At 58.8% G+C, this 25,203-nt stretch overlaps 1 protein-coding gene across 5 annotated transcripts; it reads right to left on the bottom strand.

Moving 5' to 3' along the window:
- Positions 1–2,403: 2,403 nt before the first annotated feature.
- Positions 2,404–21,801, bottom strand: LOC102561859 (mucin-1). 5 transcript variants are annotated; one of them, XM_019489610.2, is made up of 5 exons: positions 21,683–21,801; positions 6,969–7,445; positions 5,448–5,780; positions 5,141–5,310; positions 2,404–4,350 (listed from the first exon to the last, which is right to left on the bottom strand). In XM_019489610.2, the coding sequence occupies exons 1-5, from the start codon at positions 21,762–21,764 to the stop codon at positions 4,306–4,308; spliced, it is 1,107 nt and encodes a 368-aa protein (XP_019345155.2). In that variant the 5' UTR covers positions 21,765–21,801; the 3' UTR covers positions 2,404–4,305. The 5 variants fall into 5 exon arrangements, with proteins under 5 accessions (XP_019345155.2, XP_019345166.2, XP_019345173.2 ...); XM_019489621.2 differs by having other exon boundaries at positions 6,969–7,418; XM_019489628.2 differs by having other exon boundaries at positions 6,969–7,415.
- Positions 21,802–25,203: the final 3,402 nt, after the last annotated feature.

Below are 25,203 nucleotides of genomic sequence, written 5' to 3'. Positions count from 1 at the left end.
TGGAAAGCATAAAAACTGAACGCAAGGAGGCCATCAAAGGCTTGAGCTGTGTTCAAAGGACATGCATGAATTGGCTACATGCCTGCTTTAGCACCATCAAAAGCTTTTTGCTTGGCCACATGGGGGAAATTGAGCCCAGAAGACCTCTCCATGGCTCATCCCAGGAGAGTCGCGGCACCAGAAGCTGGCTAGATGCCTGGCAGGCAGGCCCAGAGCTTGGTGGGTCACCAAGGCAGATCCCCCCCACCTCCTGCTGGTATGGTTTCTTGCACACATCAGAGCTGGGCTGCAAACAGGAGCTGGAGGCAAGCTTCCCTGCTGCCGCCTCTGGCACTTAGTCTGTGGTTACTGCTTCAGTGACGGTATCTTTTTGGAGGGCTGAGGCTCTGTGGATTTGCCTTGCTTCCAACCATCAGCACAGCTGATGTAACCAACCCGAGCTACTTGCCCCTTGTTGTTTGGCCTGGTTTCAAGGGCGGCTGGTTGCTGATGTCTGTAATTGAGGCAAACCCTTGCATAAGCCAGGACCGAGTTCAGGCGAAGGACGGGCTCTGGAGCACAAAGCACGCGGTGCATTTGTGGCACCCGTTTATTCCATCCGTGCAGCCCTCGTGTTTGCAGTGGCTGTTACCTCGGGCTCAAGTCGCATTGGGCACGATCCTCTGCAGCGGAGGATCTCTTTTTTAGGATTGGGAACATCCTCTGGAGGTCCTTGCAGCAGTGAGCCGTCACCAAAAGCTCTGGACATAGCCTCAAATTTACCTCTTGGATCCAGAGCAGGAGCCTTTTCCCCAAAGATTTAAGCCTCAGAGTCAAGTAGTTCAGCCTGCACATGTTGCTCACAAACAGTTGTTGGAAAGTTTTGTCTAGTTGGGGTGTGTAACTGCTCCACGGTAAATGCAGCCCTGGCACTGTGGGTACTTGAGGGTGGTTTTCTTTTCACTCGGGTGCTAGGAGTGGGGGATGCTGAAGCAGGAGGCCCCACAGCTCGGTACTAGTCAGGTGAAAACCACTGGTTTATCAGAGCCTCCCAGCACAGACTGGTCCCAAGCCACCAGGCTTGTTCAGTATTATCCTTTGGGCCTATGGTCAGAGATGGATAAAATCAGGATAATCATCAACCTGAAGCACAGCTGCCAAGCAGAGTTTAAAGGATGCCTCCCTGGCACATGACATACCCAGCGTATAATTACAGCCCCGCACCGGCCTGTCCTAGAGACTCCACCTGCTCAGTCCTGTCTCACTTGTGTTTCTCTCTACACCCACGCAGAGCACCTGAGAAAAGCGATGCAAATGCTTGTGCCCTGGAAACCTAGCCTGCCATTCCTCGCAGGACAGCTCTACGTGGTGACTTCCAGGCGGCTTCGAAAGGGCATCCATCAGCCCAGCAGCAATCGAGTCCCATAACCCACATCTGTCCCATACTGCGAAAGCAGAGAGGAGGCACAGAGTGGAGGCAGCTCAGCCCTACTTCATCCCAGAGTTTTCCCAAGAAGAAGCGCTTCTAACGGTCTAAGAAGAAGCACAGAGAATTATGGCTTCCCCTGGGATCAGTTAAAGCCAAGCCGAGAGTTGCGAGCACACCTGAGGCCACGGATGAGAACTGGTGCTAGAGAATCCCAGGGAGGGCTTTCCAGTCCAGCCTGACGCCAGGGCAGTGTCCTTAACCACAGCAGCCCCCCAGGCATCGCGGGACTTTGGTGGGGGAAGCAGTTCCAGCGTGTGAGCCAGCACTTGTGCTGTCCTGGAGCAAACGGACAGGTGCAGCTTAGAGCTCCTGGCTTACCGAGCTAAGCCAAGCCATCAGTGTTTTGCATACAGATGCACGGGCAGGGCAGGGGGTTATTACCTTTACTGAGCACAGTCAAAACCTCTGGCCAGTACAAGAGAGAAGCAGAGGCTCCTAGACAGCCTCCTCCTGAATGGCCAGGTAGAAAATAACTGTGCAGCCCTGTGAGGAGGGCAGCGTGCAAGGCCATACCCTTTGTCTCCCATTATAATTCTTCCTTGCTTCAAAGCAGGTGTGTCTGGGTTTTTCGGAGGCATGCTTAGGTACCTGTGTCTGCCTTGCGCACCTTGCAAGTTCTCTTATTATGCTCCACCTCACTCCTTTGCCTGTCAGTTTGCAGCAGGGAATCCTAGAAAATGAAAGTTAGAAGGGAGCTCCGGAGTCTCATCTAGTCCAACCCCCTGCTCCAAGCAGGACCAGCCCCAACTACATCATCCCAGACATGGCTTTGTCTACCCGGGGCTTAAACACCTCCAAGGATGGAGATTCCCCCACCTCTCTGGGTAAAAGCATTTGGGTTCAGCTAGGGTTGATGTTTGTAGTTTGCCTTGCTGTAAGCAAGAGGCCATTTATCCATCCCGTGTCTGGTGTGCAGCTCTGAGGACACCGGGGAGCACCTTTGACAATTGTAACTTTTATTGCAGAAAAAAATCCACTATCAACATACAGAAGAGAAAAAGTTGCACTTTGGTGTTTGCTGAGATCCCTTCCTCACCCCACCCACCCCCAGGTCTGAGGTGGGGCGGTGGGGACATCCAGGCAGTGCCCTTACTGCCGTCTCAGCCACGCCAAAGTTGTTTCCATCAGGAACGGGCTTCTGTCTGTGCCAAACAGTGGCAACACCTGCCCCCAAAGCCAGGAAACAAGTCTGCTGTTTGTAAACTGCTCCGTGCAGAAGCATCTGCCCTTGAGAGGCCGTGCATCCTGCCCAGGGCCTGCAGCACAAACTACATGCCCTCGCTCCCATTGTTACTTTTGAACATCTCGTTATCGTTAACAGACCCGCACCCAATGCCAACAGAACCAGAATGACAGCGCAGGCTCTTGTACCAGCTACTTCCAATGTCCCAGCCTGCTGCAGAGGGGGCAGCCCCCCTGCCCAGCTCATCCGCCTTGTTCCCCTGCTGTGTGGCCTAAATAATAATCACATAAGCCAAGGAGGAGACTTGGGCCTTGCTGATGGGAGAAGAGGCCCTGGAAGCATAGCACAGACACTACCATAGCTGTGGAGACAGGCAGCTGGGTGTTAGCGGGGCATGCGACTGGTGGACAGGCTCCGTCTAGCTGTCACGTGCCTAAACTCTGCTGGGAGCAGCTGGGCTGACAGTCCCACCCTTCCCCAGCTCCGCACCAAGCCCGGATGCACCAAGTTCTGGCTCTAGAGGGTCTCTGGCTGTTCCCAAGCCTGGTGCCTCTTGATTATACAGGTGCAGCAGCTCTCAGTGACGTTCAGCCCCTGCCCTGGGACCAGATGAGGGCTAGGAGGAGCTGGAGAAGAGGAGCCACGGCTCAAGCACAGCATACAGGATACCGTTTACGCTAGTGGCAGTGGAGGTGGGGGAGGCAGGACGAGCCCAACAGCTCCCAGGAAGAGGAAGGGAGAGGAGTAAGGCTCTTTTCACGAACAGGCACCGAACAGCCAAGGCAAGGACCAGGGTTACCGAAAGACTGCACAGAGGAGCTCTCAGCTATCGGGCAGGCCAGTCTCCCCCTGCCGAGAGGGTCCAGCACCACTAGTAGGCACAAACTGACCTCTGAACTCAGGCACTCAGGGAAGGGCAGCAGGGGCAGGAAACGGGCAAGGGCATCTACCCACAGCCTGCAAGGCGGGGGGCTACGTTTGTGCTGCTCCAGGGGGAAGAGCAGCAGGGCTGGAGGCACTCGGCCCCGCCAAGGAGCCACTGCTGCTGCCACAGCTCTGCGGCCATCCAGTGTGACAGTCTGGTACCCCTGCAAGCAGGCGGCACGCTTCTCCAGGTGGCACGGCGGGTGGAGGTGTTGTGCTTTGCCAGCTTCTCTGGGCTGACCGTGCTGCTAAGCCAGAATGGGAACGAGAGGTGCACGAACAGCACAAAGCAGGCGGGAGCCGACCTGCTGCCTGACTCTGGTTCCCGGTGTCGATGTGGAAACCCAGGAGCTCCTTGGGCTCGAGCCGTCTGCCCTCTGGCCCAGGGCAGCCACTGCCAGGGAGCACCGGTGAGTCCTTGCCAGAGATGGGCAGTAAAAACCTCGACACAGCCATGGGGCTAAAAACCAAACCGGAAAATGCCTCTCGGGGGAGCGCCGGGGTATTTAGGACGCAGCGAGCGGCGAGCAGAGGGCCAGGGCCAGGCAGGGGCTCCGGCCCTCAGCATAAAAACTTGAAAACCAAACATTTAAAAAGTCTAAAACCAAACCAAACTGTCTGAAAGGAACGTTTCTGTCCCTGTGCAAAAATCAGCCCGCGTCCTCCAGGGCCTGCTCCTGAGGGCACTCCAGCCTCTCCAACGCCGGGTGGAGGGTCATCTTCTGGTGGCCTAGTAGCTGTAGAGCGAGAGCGGCGTATCCTCCATCATGTCATCCTGCAAGCAAAGGAGAAGCACGCGGGGCATTGGCCGGTGTTCACCGAGGCCTGGAGGGCGATGGGTGCTGCCTCCCGGCAGGGGGAGGATACGCAGCGTTAGCTGCACTGCCATTTCCAGCACCAAGCAACTCTGCCTAGCGCCTCTTCCAGGATCGCTGCCCTCCCCTCCTGCTGTGGCCCTTGGAGAGCGGATGTAGAGGGAAGAAAAGCCAACGTAGGGAGACTCCGCTTATCCCGACAGCACCCAGCTCAGAGCGCTCCAGACCCCCAGGGCGCTTAGTCCTTTCCTGCCGAGATGGCCCCAGCCTCCCCCTGGAGGTATCTGGGCTCGAGATCCCTCTTCTCCATCCCTCCTTGCACAGGGGACCACCCCAGGCATCTTTTTTCCCCCATGGGTTAACCATTGCTTCATCCACCGTGAAATGGCAGCTGTTTCTGGGGTGGGGCATGGCAGCTGTCTATCCCGAGCCGCCCGGGAACACGGCACAGACGCTCTGGAGCCGGAGCGAGGAAGAAAGTCGAATGTGTTGGAAACTCAGAGCGGGGACCGAGGCAGGGAGGCAGGATGGAGCTGCTCGCTGGGGAGTCTGGGCGGCGTTTGCTCTACTTTGCGCACGTGATTTATTCGCCGTCCCCCGCAGCGGGGAGGGCGTCTCTAACTCGCCCCACCCAGGTGCCTCGAGGGCGGCTCCCCAGATCCCTCCCTCCACCCCGCTCTGCTGCTCACCAGGCTGGACAGGGATCAGCCGGGATCCAGCCACCCACCAGGCTCAGGGCCCGTTGCTCACCATGGGCAGGTCCTGCAGGCGCCGAAACTCCATGCGGCTGCTGTGCTGTCGGTACTTCAGGAAGCCCACCAGGCCCAGGACGCCCACCATGATGATGAAGACGGAGATGACAGCGATGACCAGGGGGTCAGCCCCCGCCACCCCCGTGACGGGCGAGCTGGGCAGCTCTGCTGGGAGAAAGCAGCGAGAGAGTGAGGCCACGGGACGGTCCACCCCGGCTGCATTCAGCATGGCCATCCCTTGACCTCCCCTCCTGCCCCGCTACCCTCTGCAGCAGAGACGAGCACGTGGGGCTCAGAGCATTTACCTTGATCCTCCTCATCCCCCACGTCTAGCACTGGCGCTTTCTCGTGCACGGGGTCCACTGCTTGCCGTGTCACAGCCGCTGGGGGTGTCCTGATGGTGGTACCGATAGCGATGACAGTGGTGGTGGTGGTGGTGGAGGCAGCTACGGAGGTGCGCGTGACGGTGCTGGAGGCAGTCGTGGCCAGCCCAGCCTCTGTGGCAGGGATGGTGGCAGGTTCTGTGTTGCTCTCTTTAGTGGCACCCTCGTGGGCTGTCCCGGGCACGGGGTCGGGTCTGCCCGTCGTGGGTCCCAAGGTGCTGAACCCCGAGGGCGGCTGGGCACGACCTTGCGTGGCTGCAGGACAAAAAGTGGCCAATTCCCCTCAAAGCAAGAGCCGGAGCCTGCCCGAACCCACAGCACCAGCCACGAGCAGGGCGGGAGGAGGAGCTGCTCTGTGGTTCCCACCACCCCAGAGAGGACCGCAATGCCATTGGCCAGGCTGTGGCAGTAAACCCCTGCCCCGTGACACCATTGGTGGTGGCGTGCTAACGGATCCCCGTCCACCCTGTGATGCCATTGGCTGGGTGGCAGCAGCGGACACCCACACTGCGATGCCATTGGCCGGGCTGTGGAAGCCTGGGGGGCGCTCAGGGCTGCAGCCTCTTTGATGGGCGTGCAGGGAGGTCCCCTTGAGCTCCACTGGGGAGGGAAACACCCACCCTCCCTCCTCCTGGGTCCGATGCCGCCCTCCCCGCGTCCAGCCGGGCAGCAACCTGGGAATCTGCCCCCAAGGCCTCTGTGCCAAAATGCTCCAGGGGGTCAAGACAGGCTGTCAGTCTCCCCCCCACCCCCCCACCCGGCAGCGGGGTCCCCACAAGCGCGCCAGAGAGGAAGTGCTTGCTGCGAGGCTGCCTGCAAACCGCTAAAGAGATGCAGCCTGGGAAAGGGAACAACTGCTCACGTGACGGTGCCCTCCAGGGAGCACAACTGCTGCTCTCGGTGGCAAAAATAGCCAGAAAGTCCTATGCGCTGAGGTGCGGAGGACAGGGCACCCAGATTCAGAGCAGCGGGGCTGGAAGGGCCCTGCAGAGCTCGCACCAAGCCCGACCCCTGCCCGAGGCAGGATCAGCCCTGCCCAAACCAGCCCAGACGCATTCAGTCTGGTCGGCTGCAACGCGCCGAAACCCCAGCTCGGGCAGGGTCGGTCCCTGCTCCCTGTGGAGGGGATTCGGGGCAGGGCACCAGCTCCCGGGCCTGCCCCTGGCGTTGGCCCAATCCTGACCGGTCAGAACGGCTAAGCTGGCAGGTGCAGGCAGGGAGATCCTGACGCGCTGCACTCCCAGCTGCAATGCGTGGAGGGATGGGGTGGCCTCCCTGCTCCCCGAGGCTGTCCAGGGATCAGCGGTTCTTGGGGGGACCCTGGCCCCAAACACAGCCCATGGGAACCCAGCAGCACACAGGACTAGGCCCTGCGTCCCCCCAGGCTGTGCCTCCGAGGGCAGACCTGCTCGCGCCCCATGCACTGGTGAATGGCGGTCTCACCTGGCGAGTCCTGGGGGGTCGAGGATGTTGGAGCCTCCGTCCTGGCGCCGAGCTGGCCGGGGGTGCCGGTGGGCTCTGCCCCTTCACGGCCCGGCTGGCTGAGCTCTGTCGCGTTGGCGGTCGGAGGAGGAGAGGGGACGTCCAAGCTGCTGTTGGCTGCCTGGCTCTCATTGCGAAGCCCCGTTGTGGCATCTGGGGCGCTGGTCGCGACAGGAGTCTGCAGCCCCTCTGCCTCGGTGGCTGCCCGCAGGCTGGGGGGCAGAGACGGCTCCTCCGGTCCAAGCGTGCGGAGGCCGGTCGTGCCGAGTTGCGTGGTGGCCGTGTCCCGGTCTCTGCCTGTCACAGGAGGGGCCGTCGCCTTCGTGCTGAAGCCCCCCGTCTCGTTGGGATGAACCGAGCTCGGCACAGTGGTGGGCAGGGCCGAGGGCGCCGTGACACTGTGCCCATCTTCTAGTCCAGAGGAGAGAGAAGGAGACGCTGAAAAAGAGGTAACATCCCTGTGACAAAGACGGGCACGTGCCACCCACCTGTGGGGCACCGAGACGGAGAGGGAAGAACAGCCTCCCACAGGCAGCCAGCAGCAGAGGGCAGGGCTTTGGGGCTTGCAGAGATGGGCAATGGGCTCAAGTTGGAGCAAGGGGAATTGAGGTTCGATATTAGGAAAAGCCGTCTCACGAGGAGGGTAGTAAGACACTGGAGGCTCCCCAGAGAGGTGGTGCAGTCTCCATCCTTGGAGGTGTTTAAGCCCCCGGTAGACAAAGCCTTGGCTGGGATGATGGAGTCGGGGCTGGTCCTGCTTTGGGCTAGATGTGACCTCCCGCGGTCCCTTCCCACCCTCCTTGCCTCTGATACACAGGCACAGGGGAAGAAGAAGGGGGGACAGTGGTGGATGCCCCAGACCCGCACTTCTGTGCGGCACCCGATGTTGTCGTCCACCACATCCCAACGGAAACGCGAGCGCTCCGCATCTGGGACCGGTAACGCATGCGCTGCACAGATACCGGCAGCTGGCCGCTATCGCGACGGAGCCATCACCGCCTGGGTTTCTTCCCCCTCGAGGCGCCCGAGAGGGCTGGAGCACGGGGCGGCTCCATGGAGCACTTGGGACTGCTGGAAAAGCCGGGTCCAGCCAAATAAAATGCACCTTAAGCGCGCAGCTCGCCGCGCCTCTGGGCCTGCACATTGCAGGCTGTGCCCGATCGGGGGCTGCAGCGAGCGCTGCTGGGACCCTGGGAAGGAGGCAGCAGGCGCATGGGTCAGCGTGAGCTCCGATTAATCCCGTGCATGTGAAACCAGGGAAGCCAGGTGGCGATTTCATCTCCATGTGTGACACTGAAGAGACCAACCCTGGGGGAAAAAAACCCCCCAAACTGGCCAACCCCAGTGCCCACACCTGAAAACAACGGCAGCCGGTGCAGAGAAGATGCCCCTAAATCACCGGAGAATACACACACCTCGTCTTGTGGCCTGGAACACAGCACTGACTGGGACCCAGGACCGCCAGGTTGTACGCTGGGCTCTGCCACTGACCTACTAGGTGACCTTGGGCACGTCACTTCACCTCTGTTGCACCATTACCTCGTATGTAAAAATGAGGATTGCAATCCCGACTTCCTTTGTAAAAGTGCTTTGGGGTCTGCGGGTGATCCTCCCATCACAGATCCTTCCTTCTCCCTAGTGCAACACACTTACGAAGCACCTCGGGAAAGTTTCCTCCTCCTCTGAGCTGTTTGCGAGTGGAACCGTAAGACAAAATGTCACTTGTTCCTGCATGGCCGGGAACCCACAAGCAGCTTCAGAAATACCACAAACAGGAGCAACCCGCCTCCTTCCAAACCCACGTCCCCTTATCTGCCCAGACAGCGCCGGGCAGACAGCGGGAAGCCCGAGGGGAAGAGCACCAAACACCCTCACGCTGCGCCTCGCGTACCGGGCGAGGTGTTCTCTGCATTCCTCGAATAACCGCCTGCAGAAACCAGGTCCCAAGAGATGCAAGTTTGTTCAGCACAGACACCGGGCAGACCCGACCCGACTAAACCTCACGCAGGAAGGGGGCCAAAGGTCCAGGCCCACCTTGGTAGCCCATGGGGGAAGGCCGCATGCATGCGATGCTGCATCTGCTGCTAGCGCTCCCGCGTTTGCAGGAGCATGGCCTTACAGGCGCCCACGTTGGCATGGCCCATCCAGAGCCACCTGGCTCCTCGACGCCAGCTGGCAGGAGGAGTGCAACGCCCCAGCTCGAAATAACACCCAGCCTTTCATATCCCCGTGGCTCAGCATCCTCCCGGGCTTGTCCCCTCGGCCTCTGCTGCTCGCAGGGCTGGGAAAGCCCTGGAGATAGCCTCAGGGAGATGCAGAAGGGGGCAACATCTAGCAGAGAGAGCTAGTGCCAGGGGCTGGGGCATGGAGGTTTATGGCCCAGCTTCCCCTCCCTGCATCCTGCGTCTCCAGCGCCACCCCCCATCAGCCTCAACACCGAGCAGGAGGCCAGTCGTCTGAGACCTCAGCCGTGCAGGCTGGGAATAAAACAAGTCCTCCCTTCGCAAACACCCGCTCGCTCCCGTCTATTTATAAGCTTGGGGATGGCAGAGCAAACAGGAAGCGGGGTAGGGCCGGGCAGGCTGGCAGCACAGCACGGTCACGTGGCACCTACGCCTCGGGAAGGTTGTGCAACTCGGGGTCGGAAGCGGCGGTGGGGAGCCGTGCATCCAGGGCCAGGGCAGGCGAGAGGACCCCAGCCTGTCTTAGGGGGAAAGCTTGCATCGCTGCAATAGGCAGCTGGGCTGCAGCACGCACCTCTTCCCAGGCCTCTTGCAACCTGGTTTCAGGGCTATTTCAATCTCAGCTGCCCTCGCAGGGGAGACTTGGCTCGCAGCCCTCCAACCTCTCGTGTCTGGGTCCTCCACAGCATCCTGCCCGTCTCACCCAGAGACGCGGGCTTCCCCAGGGTGGACAAAGATCCACTTTCAAAATCAAAAACAGCCACGTCAAACCCAGGCTTTGAAAAGCCTCGTGCAAATGAACACCGTCTCATAAGCTCCGATTTATTATCACTTGTCCATCCAGGGATTCGAGGGACGTCTGTGCGACCCTGCAAAGCAACCCGGGGGAAGTCGCACCCACCCGGAGCTGGAGCTTGCTGAAGCTCGCAGCCGCCTCTCTAGCAGGGGCAGGGAGAGCGTTTCCCTTTCGGCTTCGTGCAAAGATGAGAGACGCTCCTGCCCCTGTCCTTAGAGCCCTGCCCGGCTCTTTGGGAGTGGCAGCAGGGCCCAGCGGGTGGAAGGGGTACCCAGCACCTCCTCCAAACCCGTGCTGCTGCCCCCACAAAAGCACCTTAGCCTGGCACCTCCCAGGAAACTGCAGCTCAGTCCTTCAGCGGGGAGTCCCAAAAGCCCGCGGCATCACGTCCCGGCTGGGACGGTGCCTTGCACGCCCAAGCCATCCGCGGAGGAGGTCTCCAGCCAGGCCGGAGCGGAACTGGCAATGCACGCGCTACAGCAGCCCGAGCTGCTCGGCCAGGCGTTTCGTGGGGGACTCCGTCCCATAAGTTCATGGGAGAGGAGGCCCCGAGCCCTGGGACAGCCGTGCTTCACGGAGCAGCCTGCAAACCCCGCAAGCCTGGCAGGCACCCTCTGCCTTTCATCAGAGCCCAAGCAGCCCTTCCAAGAGATTCAGACGGGACGAGCGAGTCAACGCCCTAACGACACACGAGCCTGGCTGGGTCACAAGCGGGAGAGAGGAGCCCAGGGCAGCTTTCCCAGCCACGCCAGCCCGCGGAGCAGCAGCTGGAGAGATGAACCTGAACGATGTGGGGGAGAAGGTGGGAGGTGGTGCCCACAGATGCTCTGGAGACGTGTCCGGCTCCGAGCGCTGCACGGCACGTTCGCAAAGCAGCCAGCTCCTGCCCAAGAGCATCCTTCTCCCCCGATAAGCGGCTCGTCAGGAGCGGAGACAGAAGCCGAGATCAGATCAGACAGGCTCTGCAGACGATCAGACGGGCGGGCAGCATGGTGCCAGCCTCCGCCGAGGCTCAGGTCTCAGTAGGGAGCCGGGTTACCCCGAAGCCTCCACGCCAGCCGGTCTAACAAGGCCAAGCGTCGCCAGCCAGGAGCGGTAACACCCATGGGAGCTCAAAGCCGACACGCAGCAGCCGGGGCCACGAGACGACAGCTGGCTGGGGAGAAGTGACTGGTATTTCGTGGCCAGGTTTCTGGGCTAGAAGGACGGAGACCCAGCACCGAAAGCTGACGCAAGAGCGCGGTGCTGGAGGGGGCAGGGAGCATTGGTAGAGCAGCTGCTTTCCAGCTAGACTGTTAATCCAACATCCTTCCTACCAGGCAAGGAAAGATCCCAGGGCAGCTCTGCGGAGGAGAGGCTCCCCCAAGGCCTCACACCTCTGCTTGCTTTACACCCAGGCACCTTCTTTGGGTGGCAATAGGAGGGACAGGCTTTCTACCCAGAGCCCGTGGGTTCGTACAGCTCGTCCTCTGTTGCAATCTCCCTCGGTGCAGGAAGCCTGGTGCAGACCTGCCATCCGCGGAGCTGAAGAGGTGGAGCCGCGGGCAAGGGAAGCTTTCAAACCATTATCGTTATTCAACCCCCCGCCCCCCGTCTTGCAGGGGAGATCAGCGATTGCTTGGGCCACGGAGGCTCGGAGAACTGTCTTCGCTACTACTACAGCAGCTCCCAAGCACCAAGGCAGAACTGGCAGCGCGGGGAAGGCGCAAGGACTCTCCCAGCGCCGCACAGCACGTCGGTGGCAGAGGCAGGGACTGATCTGCCCCTGGCCCCGCTCCCCATCTCAGACAGGAGGGCATCTCTGCTCCCTGCCCCCCAGCCCTGCTCTGCAGCTGCTCCTTCCCCCTCTCAGCCCTGCCAAGCGCAGGCAGCAACCCTCTCGTGGCCCCAGCTAAAGCACACGCAGGCCTGGCCAAAGCTTTATAGCACCGCAATCCTAAAAGAAGAAAGACTAGACCCTCCTCCTCCTTAATGCGTCATGGTGGATCGGATGAAGCAGAGCAGAGCAGAGGGACTGCAGCCGGGCTGCTCACATGCTTCAACATCTGTCGTGTCCATCACCACGAAGGGCACGGTGCACGCCCTGGTCTCGGGGAGCGTCTCTTGCAGGAGAGCAGGAGGGATGTGTGTATCCCCTGGGACCAAAGCACCTCAATTCTCTGGGCTGAGCGCGAGGTGTGGCCTCAAGGGAGGTTGTAAGCGAAGGACCCCTCTATTCGGCACTGGGGAGGCCACATCTGGAGTGCTGTGTCCATGACAGAAAGGATGTGGACACATTGGAGAGAGTCCAGTGAAGGCTGGGGTCTGGGGCACATGGCTGGTGAGGGGCGGCCGAGGGAACTGGTCTTGTTTAGTGTGGAGAAGAGAAGTCGGAGGGGGATTAAATAGCAGCCTTCACCTCCCTGCAGGGGGGCTGCAAAGAGGATGGAGCTGGGCTGGTCTCAGTGGGGGCAGATGACAGGACAAGGAGCAATGGGCTCAAGCTGCAGCAAGGGAAGTTGAGGTTGGATATTAGGAGAAACTCTCTCACAAGGAGAGTAGTAAAACACTGGAACAGGCTCCCCAGAGAGGTGGTGCAGTCTCCATCCGTGGAGGTGTTTAAGCCCCGGGTAGACAAAGCCTTGTCTGGGATGCTGTAGTTGGGGCTGGTCCGGCTTGGAGCAGGAGGTTGGACTAGATGCGACTCCTGAGGTCCCTTCAACCCTCACTTTCCATGAAACGAACAGAAAATGAAGCAACGGCAAAGATTTGGGGCTTCTGATGATGATGAAGCTCCTGCAGCAGCTCTTCCGTGCCCCTCTGCGTACGAGGACTCTGGGTGTGGATGCTTTCCCCTTCACACCAAGCAGGTTTTTAGGCCACTTTGGAAGTGGATTAAGCTCAGCCGCTAGAAGGCCCTCAGTGCAGAGCCAGGGTGTCCATGCAGGAGTGAACGTGGAGCAACTGCTGCCCTTTGAAGGTCTGTCCCTGAGCAGAGAGCCTGAGGAGCAGCCCAGAGGACACTGATCTCCAAGGAAGGCGGGGGGAAGCTATGAACCAGGCAATGCTTGCTAGCTCGGGTCCAGCAAAGCTGCCACCGCTGCTTCTTCCCAGGCTCAAATTGAAGATCAAACCCTGGAGGAGTCTGGCTGCGAAGGGCAGGGCTGGGTGGGCTGCGAGCAGCAAGCAGGGGCAGGTGGAGGAGGGAGATGTTGGGATGGAGACGGTCCCCCGATGCACATGGAGAAGAGCGAGATGGGGATTCTCCAAAGCTTGGGTGGAAAAATGAGGTCTCAGGGATGGTGTCGGCCCCGGGATGGGGTGGAAGAGGGGCAGGCAGCAGCCTCAGGACCGGTCCTTCATAGGGATACAAGGGTCTATAAAACGCAGCTCATGCGAGAGCTGCAAGACTCTGCCAGCTGGAGCATGGACCGAAGGAGGATCAGGGAGCCGCAGCCGCGCCTGGGCTCGCAGAGCTGGCAAGACGACCTTCTCTTCCCTCTTTGCTGCGGCGTGGGCTGCTCCTCTCTGTCTCTGCAGCAGGAGAGCCGGGAAGGCGCTGGAGCGGAGACAAGCCAAGCTCTGTGCACTCCAGCTGCCCTGCCAGCCCCGACTGCTCATGCAGCTTTCCAAGCAGGGAAGGAAAGGAAAAAAAGAAAGCCCCCAAACACCACCAAGGTGGAGAGACGGAAAGGCAGCGTCGTGGCCCAAAATACTCTCCAGTTTTATTTTTGAGTCACCAGGCTCCTGAAGGAAGCGGGTTTCTGGCGGCAGCGAAGAAAGACGGCATTGACGGAGCCGAGGCAGGCGGGGAGCGAAGGGGCGAGCGAGAACCAAGGGCACCAGTGTCTCCTGGGGGAGCCTCCTCATCCAAGAGGTCCTCCCGCGCTTGGCGGGCTGGCACCTCCGGTAGCTCGGGCAGACGCTGCCTTGCACGGGAGGGAACAGCAGAGCAGCTCTGTCTGCACCGGGGAAGCCTCCTGCACGGGCCGGCTGCTGCCACGGCCACGAACCCTGCTCGGAGTCTCTCCGGGGTGACCACGTTCAAGGGGATTAGACACCCAAGGTCTGGCCCACCAGCCGGTGCCAGGACAACTGATAACGTGGCTGCAGTCGGGTGGAAGGCACCTTTACACCAGCGTAACTGAATCCTGTTTTACGGGAATCCATTGCACCCTTCTTTCTGTCGGGCCCCCTGCCCCCCAGGACGGCCCTGCGGAAACTCGCCTCTTCACCCGCACCTTCAGTTACGCCGGGGAAAGGTGCCGCCACCGATGTAACCACGTCCACACCCTCGTGCGGCACACGGGAGTACAAGTCTCCGCAGGTGGATGCAAGGAGGGTGCATTGGTGACCTGTTTAAAAAGTTTACAACCAGCCGCCCGGCTGCGACAGCAGCGTTTCTGAACAGGTAGCACCGAGGGAGTCACTTGGCTTCATGGCTCATCATCTGCTAGATCCCGTCTTCGCTCTTCGTCCCACACATTTAACGACCCTCTCTTCTTTTTAATGGGCTTGATGTTCCTTTTCATGCCCTTGAAGCTCTCCTTTCTTCTGCATTTCTGCTCTGTTAATTGCTCCTGGTCACAAAGCTCCTATTTCACTGCCCTGCAAACTGTTTTCAATTCACTGCAACGAAGTTATGTCCGTTTTTGCTTCCATCTTATTAAACTTAGTCATCCAGCCCCGGGCCCCTGGCTTGCAGTCGTGCTTCTGGATGATTAACTGGAGCATAACGTGTGTTGTAGTACATGCGAGGATGCACCGCACCATTTGTGCTGCACCTCCCTACTCAAAATCCTACGTCCACCCATGCAGATCTCCTGCTCAGACTGGCCTCGGCCTTGCTGGAAACCACACAGACAGGAACCAAAGTCACTTCTGAAAATGGACCTGAAGAGCTTCCCAGAAGCGTACCCTTAATTAGCCCTCACAGCAGCTCCACCCACACTGGGGATCCGGCCATTGGCTTGGCTGCAGAGAGCGTCTCGAGAGCAGCCTTACGCTTTAAATACCCCGCGAGCACAACCTGCGTCGGCTTTCAGCCCTCGGCCAGGCCGTGCTCCAGAGCCGACTCGGGGCTGCTGCTGGGGGATTTTCAGAGAGCTTCTGTGCTTGGTGCAGGGTCAGAGCTGGGAGCTTTACAGTGTTTTTTCCCCACCGATTACAGCAGCCCAGCAGAACTGGACAAAGCCCCCCTCTGCCGTAGGGTGCCCGTGCGACGCCGGCTCAGCTTGGACCACCAGTGGTGCCTTCAGTCACAAGTGCACGGTGGTCACGGAGGAAACAGAGAGACTAGGGGGTCTGCTGGTCCGCTAAGTTGGGGAACCACTGGTTCAGACTGGAGGCTTTCCCAGGGGTCACTACTCGTGGTCCCTATGACTCTTCTCCTTTCTGTCTAGCAGCCCTGCCCCTGCCAGGCCGGTCACAGCATCTGACAACACCAGCTCATGCCTCTCCGAGCCAGTTCGTGTCCAGCTGTGGCCTCGACCTGGGGGCCACAGCCTGCCTGGTGCAGCCGCTCATCCCAGTCCACCTCCTCAGCTGACCATTGAGGTAGGCACAGTGGGTCAGCACCCAAGATCTGGGCTTAGCCACCCACCCAGCCTTGCAATCAGAGCAGGCAGCTAATCCCTTACCCCTTCCTATAAAACCCCCCGATCCAGATGAGGATGCGTCGGGGCAACAAGGTTCAGTCTTGTACCCAGGCTGTCTTGCCTTTGGCCGATGCTTTTATGGATTTGTCGGGGAGCCAGCACCCTGAGTTTGGCTTCACCCGACCCTGGTTTTGATCTGCAGGATCCCTGGCCAGGCTGGTACCTTGTACTCTGCCCGACCCAACTCTGACCTGGGTCTCTGGATGGATCCGCTGGCTCCCGTACATTCAGACTCTGCACACTCCCCTCGGATCCCAGTTGCTTCTTCTGACCCTCAGACCTGGCCGCTCACAACCTGGCACGACAACTAGTCTACAAGGTGCTACCCCATTGCTAACTCGGGCTAGCACCGCTAACTACCCCTCCACGTTCGTTATGGTCTAGGTGTCTGGCCACAGCAGCCAGCCGTAGCACAGATGCTGAGCCCTCACACTTGCAATCGGAGCCAGCGGAGCTGGACTTTGGGCTCGGACAGCCTGATCGCGGTGAAAAAATAAATAAATAAAATAAAAAACAGTCAGCTCCTGGGCATCCAGAGGATGTTTTCAATCCTCCCTCTGTGCCTCGGTTCCTGCCTCTGTAAAACACAGACAGTCCCTCATCTCCCGGGGGAGTTAACGAGAGCCATTAATATTTGTTACGCGCCGCATGGCAGGGATGCGCACCATAAACGTCCCCCAAGGAAGCTAACGATGTTTTGAGCGCGCGGGTGGGCTCGCAGGCAGTAAACAAGGCCTGAGGCCACTCGCTGAACGAGGAGGAGCACAAATACCGCGCTGCTGCTCAGGCAGGGAGCACGGTCCCTTCTCCGCGTCCCGGCGGGGGGGAACAGCTCTCGATTGTCTCCGTGCATGCGCGCAGGTCCAAATACCGGCTGTAGAGACCACCTGCGAAGCCACGGGTGCTCGAGGCAATGAAGCAGTTCAGAGCAGTAGTAGGTTGTTATCCAGCCCGGGGGCCAGCAGGAAGAGGAGCTGGGATGCGTTATGGTGGGGGGGTCACAGATGACAGCAGACAGAGCGGTGACCTGGGGGTCTCCAGGCTCTGGCAGGGACTCTGCTCTAGTGGGAACAAACTCCCGCGCCCCCAAAGCACAATCCTTCCTGCTCTGTCCCCATCCCACTTCCTCTCCCCTTCCCAGTTTACCCCAACTGCTGAGGTCCTGTGTCCTGTCTCCCCTCCCTGCCACCTAACCCCTGCAAATTCGCCCCCCCCCGCTATTTAAATCAGAGGTTTCCTCCTCCGTGCACCCAGGGCTCAGCAGGGTGGGCACAGGCAGGCTCCCTGTTCCCCGTCCCAGCTCCCAACCTCGTCGCGGTCCGCAGCAGCACTTACTCGTGCCATTCGGCTTGGCCCTGGCCCACGGCGGGCCCTGAACAGCGTGGGAATTAATGCTCTGCCTCCACGCAGTCTGGCCCAGGTCTCAGGGGCGAAACGTGGGTGTCAGCTGAAGAAAGGAAAGCCGCCATCCCACGTCCAGTCTCTGCACCAGAGCACGGGGCCACCTGTCCTCAAAGCTACCTCAAAAAAGCGGGCAGAAGTATTTCCACCTGAACTGGCTGCAATTTGCCCTGACACGGCCAAAAAATCCAGCCTGCAGCTTTCACCCACCACAAGCTTTAAGCCCATGCATGCAAAGCCTGGCAAAGCTGTGCGTGACAGAAAACAGGGGCTTTTAATGGAAAAGGTCAGGCAGCCTTAGCAGCCCAGCACCACACCCTGGGCTACAGGAGACAGAGCAGCCTAGCTACGCGGCGTGGTACCCGGCTAAAACAGCAGCGTCGCGCTGCTCATCCTGGGCCCCCCGATGAACTCGCCTCGACTAGCGAAGAAACTTTTTGCCTGTGCACCTGGGGCTCCTGCCAGCACCGCCAGGTCTGTTCAGGGCGTGATTATCCACCCCGTGCTCCTAAAGCTGTGGGGTGTCAGCCTAGGAGCCTGGCCCAGGGCCAAGCAGGAAGACCGTGGTGCAGCAGGGAGCCATGTGTTTCCACATCCCAGGTGAACACCCACACTCCTGGGCTGGGCATTTTCTCTTTCACAAGCTCCTGCTCATCCTAACGCAGATGAAAGGCCTTTTGGTCATTGCGGTCACTGCCGGCTGCTGCTCTGGGCGAGCGAGGCGGACACTGTCTGCTAGACTTCGTTGCACGTTCCCCCTGAAGCAGCTGGGGCCGGCAGCCGACTACTTGGTCCTCCGCCATGCAGCAATGCCTAGACTTGGGGGGCGGGGGGTGAATCACTTCTCATTTCCTTCCCGACTTCCCCCCTATAAATCTGCGCTTGCTCCTTTGAGGCATTTACGGACAACAGGGTCAGGGCACCAGCATTTTATCCCAGTACTGGATCGGCCCTGCTGTGCTGCCCACCTACTGCACTGCGCAGCTGTTTGCATCGGTGCTTTCCAGGAAAGCCCAAGCAGCTCCAGCGTCGGGGGCAGGGACAAAGCACCCACGTGTCTTCAAAACCCACCAGGGTGGTTTCCCTGCACCGAGCCCTTGGAGGTCTGGCTCACCCCATGCCAGAGGGCTCTTAGAGCAAGCTGCAGCCAGAGAGGTGAGCTACCTGCATGCCCACGCGGCTCAGCTGCATGGTTTGGAGCGATCACGGATGACGGGTGCAGCCTGCCCAGTCCCATACTCTGCACGGGCAGGTCTCCTGCGGCGCAGAAGAGCTTTGCCGAGGTCAGACTGGAGAGCTGCCCCAGCCCGAGCGACAGCAGCAGAGGCGTAAGCTGCACATCCGCACGTGAGCGAATGGGACTTTCGAAGCCAAGCCAGCCCGGCTTCAAGTCCTGCCTGCAGAAGAAGTTACAAATATCCTGGAGTCTCCTTTCTTGTGCTACAACCACAGCAAAGGCCTGGGACACACATACACATCTGCCACTCGCCTCACAGCACCCAGACAGCTGGTGTAGAGACTTTAGGCCAACAGGGGGGCAATTATTTGCACCCACGGGCCACATATGGAGTTTTGCTGAGCTGTCACGGGCCAGGTCAGCACAACCCCCCATGCAACATCTCACTAAAACTCCCTACGTGCGATGGGACCACGAGCAGGGGCGGGCTGGGATCACGGATGGGCAGGGAGCTGCATCCAGGATCTTGGGGCAATGGGAGCGTGGCGCTGGGGCCGAGCTATGATCTGCTCCCCGTGCGCCCCTGCCCATGGCAGCCACGTCCATTGCAGGGATGTGCAGATAGTGGATTACAATCACAGCCCCAAGATCCTGGGGTCACCACTGCCCCCACGCCTGGGCCAGGTTGGACCGAGGGGCCCGCTGCAGGCCAGACAAAATCCGTCCTCAGTGGCCTGGATCCAGTCTGAGCTGTATTTTGCAAACCCCTACTTTAAGCTCTGCTGGCACCCAAGTCTAGCACGGTTATCCTGGGGCACCTGCCTAGGGAAAACGTGGGCAGCACTACGGACCAGCCGGCAGCGGATTTCAGGGCGAGACCAGGAGGAGCGAGGTGGATACGAAGCAGAAACGGAGCGTGAGCTGTGCTGTGCCTCTAGCAAGTAGCTTTTGGACTCTTCTTCTCCACAAGCTGGTTTTTGGGCAGCGACTCTCCTAGCGAGCCTGCACGGTGCTGTGCAGAACGGGCTCGGAGCCCTTCAGGTAAGTCCAGCATCAGCCTTTCACCTTCTGAATGTGGTTGACCACCACGGTAGAGACGGGGTCTCGTCGGCTGCACGGCCTCCCTGGATATTGCTAGCAACAGCAATGCTTGCGAGGTCTTGGCAGTCTAAGAAGCCCAGTGCAGGCACGGCCTGGGGGCAGGGGTCATCTGCCTTTCCATTCCTTTTAAGCCCCATTTCAGTTCAGCTGGCATCAAACCGGGATCCAGCTGATCCTACACTCCAGATGCATCTGCACACAAGACCACCCCCGTTTTGCTGCTTGCACCAAGGACCAACAACATCCAGAGCAGAGATCGCTCCAAAGACCTGCAACTTCAAAATACGTGGGCCAAAGCCCCCTTGTCTCCCCCCTCCACCCGCTCACACATCAGCATCAGGCATCTCCCAGTGCTGCAGCCACAGAAGCAGGAAAAGCTTTGGTAGATGCCTCCTCCTCGAGGGCACCGGTTCCCACGTCAGACAGCGCAGGTGACCACAGCCTGGCAGAGATGCGGGATGGTCGAGTCACATTCAGGGGAGGGATGAAACAATTAAAAGGGTTTAACGTAGGTGCAGCGAGGACTGCAGGGCAGTGCCCTTTTATCACCAGAGCTCTTCCTCTGGCAAACTGAACATCTTTGACTTCTGGGGGCTTAAAGCCATCAGGCCCCTAGAAGCAAAGCCGGACCTGAACACAAACTAGGATATTCCCCAGAGCTCAGGGGGTTTGGATGCGGGTTTCCAGGTGAGGATGCAGAAACACCAAAAACATCACACGAGAACAGACGAATGGCAAAGCCAGCCCAGCCGGCAGGGAAGCAGAAGAAAGGACTGCAACAGACTGCACCTAGCTGCAACCCTCAGGTAGGTGTTTCCGGGCTGAGCCGGTCAATCACCGATGCTTTGGAGCAGGTTATGCACAGCGTCTTTGGAGGGCGGGTGCAGAGAAAGCTGCCCCACTTTGCACTGATGTGCTGAGGGTGCATTTAGCTCCTTTCTGTACATCCATCCCTTCAGGAGTCTTTCCACCGATTCCACCCGGCTGAGGATCAGGTCCTTCGACTCCCCCCATCTCACTCCCCCCTCCGTCAGCAGGCCCGCAGAGGATGAACTTTCCTCCCTTGTTCCTATGCCCTAACTCACTGCAAACTCTAGGCGCTCTATTAGTCATGCTTAACAGACAGGTACAGGGCACCGATGCCATGATATTTAACATGTCAACACCTAGATCAGTGGTTTTCAACTTTTTTTTCCCATTTGCAGAAAAAATGCTGAATGGAGGTGCAGACCCCTTTGAAGTGTAAGCGTGGGTATCCACACGCTTCTGATTGATCACGGTCATCTTTTGCAGACCCCTTAGAGAGTCTGCGGATCCCCAGGGGTTCACAGACTACAGGTTGAAAACCACTGACCTAGATAGATCACTTGGATCAACTTGGGTGGGGGAAGTGCTTGTAATTTCTAAATTGTTTTCATCTCCCAGAAGGAAGAATATCGCCGCTACAGCTTCTGAGACCTCACTGGCACCGCGTCAGCTTTGGAGCAAGCAGTTTTGAACATTTATCATTCAAAAGCTTCATGAGCCCCTTGTAGAAGCTGCAAAAACAAATAGCCTCCAATGTTTTTCTCCCCCCCAAAACATCAAGCAGTTTAAAGTCAGTGTTAGTCAACCCCGCGGGTATCAGCTTTTCATCATCCTGCAGGCACAGGGGCTACACAGACAAGGAAGAATAGGGGCTACAGGAAGGGAAGAATAACGAATCGCTGTCTGGAGCATTGCAAAGTCTGCCAAGCCCCAGGGCTTGTCCGGCCCCAACTCCGCGCTGGTAGGCGGCGAGCGCGAGATCTCCAGAAAGTGGCATTGCAGAAGCAGGGCGTACCTTAAGCCCTTCCCTACCGCTCTGACCGTGCCTTTCTACGGGACCCTCAAAGCACATTCGTTCGGGTGAACCTGCCCCACCACGGGGATGGGAGCGACAGGGATCAGGATTCCTCCACCCCCTTGATGCAGGGTCTGCCCTTCCCACGGCCAGGCCTGGGGGAGGGCAGGCAGCACCGGATGCTGGGGCGCACTCCAATTCCTGTTACTGTTTCAATGCCTCGGACCCCTCCGGCGGGATCCCCCACTCCGCGCCCCGCTCCCTCCAGCCCTGCCCCAGCCGCTCTGCGCACCAGGTGCTGGACGGACACGCACCAGGCTGTGTTCCCGGCCCCGTCCAAGCTTCCTCCACCCAGGGCACTGCTCCTTAAACCCGCGTTAGAGCCACAACAGCCCTTCAACCCACGGTGACACCCTTGCTAGACTGGAACGGCCCCCTCCTTGGACTCACGGCACCCCTGCTGGACCAGGCGCCCCTCCTCAGCGGGGTCCGAGGGGTGCTGCAAGACCCGCCGCACCCTTGCTCGGCTCCGGGAGCCCCCGCTAGCCCGGCGCGGTACCTGCGGGCTGCGGGAGCGCGGCGCGCAGCAGGCAGCAGGCGGCGGCGGCGGCCAGGAGCAGCGCGGCGCGGGGCCCGGCCATGCTCGCCGGCCTGCGCGCGGGTTGCGTGTCCGCGGCTGCCACGTGGTTCATTCACAAACACTCCGAGCCCCGCCCGCCGCCACGCCACGCCCCGCCTCCCACGGGGGAAGGGACGGATCCTGCCCATCCGGGCTGATCTCTCCTGTCCTGCCCTGCCCTGTCCTGTCCTGTCCTGGTCTATCTTGTCCTGTCCTGTCCTGTCTCATCCTGGTCTGTCCTGTCCTATCCATCCTGGTCTGCCTTGTCCTGTCCTATCCCGTCCTGGTCTATCTTGTCCTGTCCTGCCCTGTCCCATCCTGTCTCATCCTGGTCTATCCTGTCCTATCCATCCTGGTCTATCTTGTCTGTCCTGCCCCGTCCTGTCTCATCCTGGTCTGCCTTGTCCTGTCCTATCCCGTCCTGGTCTATCTTGTCCTGTCCTGTCCTGTCCCATCCTGTCTCATCCTGGTCTGCCCTGTCCTCGTCTATCCTGCCCTGTCCCGTCCTGGTCTGTCCTGTCCTGATCTGTATTGCCCTGTTCTTGCCCTGTCCTGTCCTGTCCTAAGCCCTGTCACGCTGGGACACAGAGCGGAGGCTGGAGGCAGAGCGACAGGGTCCGAGCAGGGTTTCCCTGTTCCTCTCTCCCTGGCAGCCTCCAGCAGTGAAGGTCTGATGCAGAGCCCGTGCCCCTCCTGCCCGTGCTCAATAGTGACGATGCCCCTTTCCCCCAAGCACGCGCCCCATTCCTGGGTGAACCTGGCTATGCTCTCAGCTCCCACCGCATCTGGTGGCCACGGGTCCCATCTTTTCATACCGCGCTCGGTGAGAAACAACCTGCCCAGTGTCCACTTTTAAGCTGGCAGCCTGCTCGTTTCCTGCTGTGATCCCCCGTTCTTGCTGGGTGGGAGATGAATAATAAATCCCTACTGACTTTCTCTTTGCCATTTAGTATTTTGTAAACCCTTCTCCTCTGCCCCCTCTCTTTTCTAAACAGAATAGTCCAGGCCTCACTACTCTCTTCTCATAGGGAAGCTCCTTCATATCACAAATCATCCTTGCTGCCCTTCTCTGGACCTCTCCTGTCCTGATCTGTCCTCTCCTGTTTTGTCCATCTACTCACAGCACTTTCACCACAGGGCCAGCTCTTCCCATTGAAGTGATGAAATAGATGCCCAGGTTTCCCCAAAGGGCGCTGCTGGTCTGGTGGATGTCAAGTTTTGGGGTTTTTTGGTTTGTTTTTTTGATCGATGAGGCCGTGAGTGGATGCTGCTGTCTGCTGAGCAGCCAAGAGCAATGGTTGCACATGGGTCCCCGTGTCGGTCTGAAATGTCAGAACCCCAATCCATTCTTATTCATAGATTCATAGATGTTAGGGTCAGAAGGGACCTCAATAGACCATCGAGTCCAACCCCCTGCATAGGCAGGAAAGAGTGCTGGGTCTAGATGACCCCAGCTAGATACTCGTCTAACCTCCTCTTGAAGACCCCCAGGGTAGGGGAGAGCACCACCTCCCTTGGGAGCCCGTTCCAGACCTTGGCCACTCGAACTGTGAAGAAGTTCTTCCTAATGTCCAGTCTAAATCTGCTCTCTGCTAGCTTGTGGCCATTGTTTCTTGTAACCCCCGGGGGCGCCTTGGTGAATAAATCCTCACCAATTCCCTTCTGTGCCCCCGTGATGAACTTATAGGCAGCCACTAGGTCGCCTCTCAACCTTCTCTTGCGGAGGCTGAAAAGGTCCAGTTTCTCTAGTCTCTCCTTGTAGGGCTTGGTCTGCAGGCCCTTGACCATACGAGTGGCCCTTCTCTGGACCCTCTCCAGGTTATCCGCATCCCTCTTGAAGTGTGGCGCCCAGAATTGCACGCAGTACTCCAACTGAGGTCTGACCAGCGCCCGATAGAGGGGAAGTATCACCTCCCTGGACCTATTCGTCATGCATCTGCTGATGCACGATAAAGTGCCATTGGCTTTTCTGATGGCTTCGTCACACTGCCGGCTCATGTTCATCTTGGAGTCCACTAGGACTCCAAGATCCCTTTCCACCTCTGTGCCACCCAGCAGGCCATTCCCTAGGCTGTAGGTGTGCTGGACATTTTTCCTCCTGAGGTGCAGCACTTTGCATTTCTCCTTGTTGAACTGCATCCTGTTGTTTTCTGCCCACTTGTCCAACCTGTCCAGGTCTGCCTGCAGCTGTTCCCTGCCCTCCAGCGTGTCCACTTCTCCCCATAGCTTTGTGTCATCTGCAAACTTGGACAGAGTACATTTGACTCCCTCGTCCAAGTCGCTGATGAAGACATTAAAGAGTATCGGTCCAAGGACCGAACCCTGCGGGACCCCACTGCCCACACCCTTCCAGGTCGAGACCGACCCATCCACCACGACTCTCTGGGTGCGACCCTCTAGCCAATTCGCCACCCACCGGACTGTGTAGTCATCCAAGTCACAGCCTCTTAACTTGTTCACCAGTATGGGGTGGGATACCGTATCGAAGGCCTTCCTGAAGTCCAGGTATACGACATCCACCCCTCCTCCTGTGTCCAGGCGTTTCGTAACCTGGTCTTAAAAAGAAACTAGATTGGTCAGGCACGATCTGCCTGCTACAAACCCATGCTGGTTTCCCCTCAGCATAACTTGCCCTGCCGGGCTCTCGCAAATGTGAGCCTTGATAATTTTTTCGAAGACTTTGCCAAGGATGGAGGTGAGACTGACTGGCCTATAGTTGCCCGGGTCCTCCTTCCTCCCCTTCTTGAAAATGGGGACCACGTTGGCCCTTTTCCAGTCCTCCGGGGCCTGGCCCGTGTGCCACGAGTGTTCAAATATTCCCGCCAGTGGCTCTGCAATGATGTTGGCCAGTGCCTTCAGCACCCTCGGATGGAGCTCATCCGGGCCTGCCGACTTAAACGCATTCAGTTCCTCCAAGTGACTCTGCACCATCTCAGGGTCTACGCATGGCAGTTCTAGTCATGAAGAAAACGTATCAGATGCCCTCTGATGCAGGACAGCCTGAAGACCCAAGAGGGATGAATTTGTCTACTGGGGTTAACCCTGGAGCCTAGTGGTGGCAGTAGAAAGGGCAGTGGTTTTAACTTGATGGTCTTAACTTCATGTCTGAGTGCTTCAAGAGGATGGCAGACAGAGTGTGGGACTGTGAATGGAGTCTAATAAGTACTCCAGTATCGTCTTCCCTTAGTCAGCCGTCTGATCTCAACGCAGCACAGACAGGGCCAAAACAAGAAAAGCTGAGAATAAATTCCCCCCGTGTGGTTTTGCTTCCTGTACTCAGTTGGGAAATACCAATAGCTATTTTTTCCCTCCTCTGGTTACAAATGGGATTGAAGAGGCCATGGCTGTTTGGGTTTAATCACAGCAGAAATGATTATAGCCTGTTCTCAAAGCAACCTCTGTATCATCGCAGGTCAGCGCAGCCTTTGTTTGGCAGCTGCCTGCTGGTTCAGAGCCATGGT

The sequence above is a fragment of the Alligator mississippiensis genome, chromosome 5 (genome assembly GCF_030867095.1).
Source record: "Alligator mississippiensis isolate rAllMis1 chromosome 5, rAllMis1, whole genome shotgun sequence".
Taxonomy (NCBI): Eukaryota; Metazoa; Chordata; order Crocodylia; family Alligatoridae; genus Alligator; species Alligator mississippiensis.
This window is presented reverse-complemented; position numbering and strand designations above follow the sequence as displayed.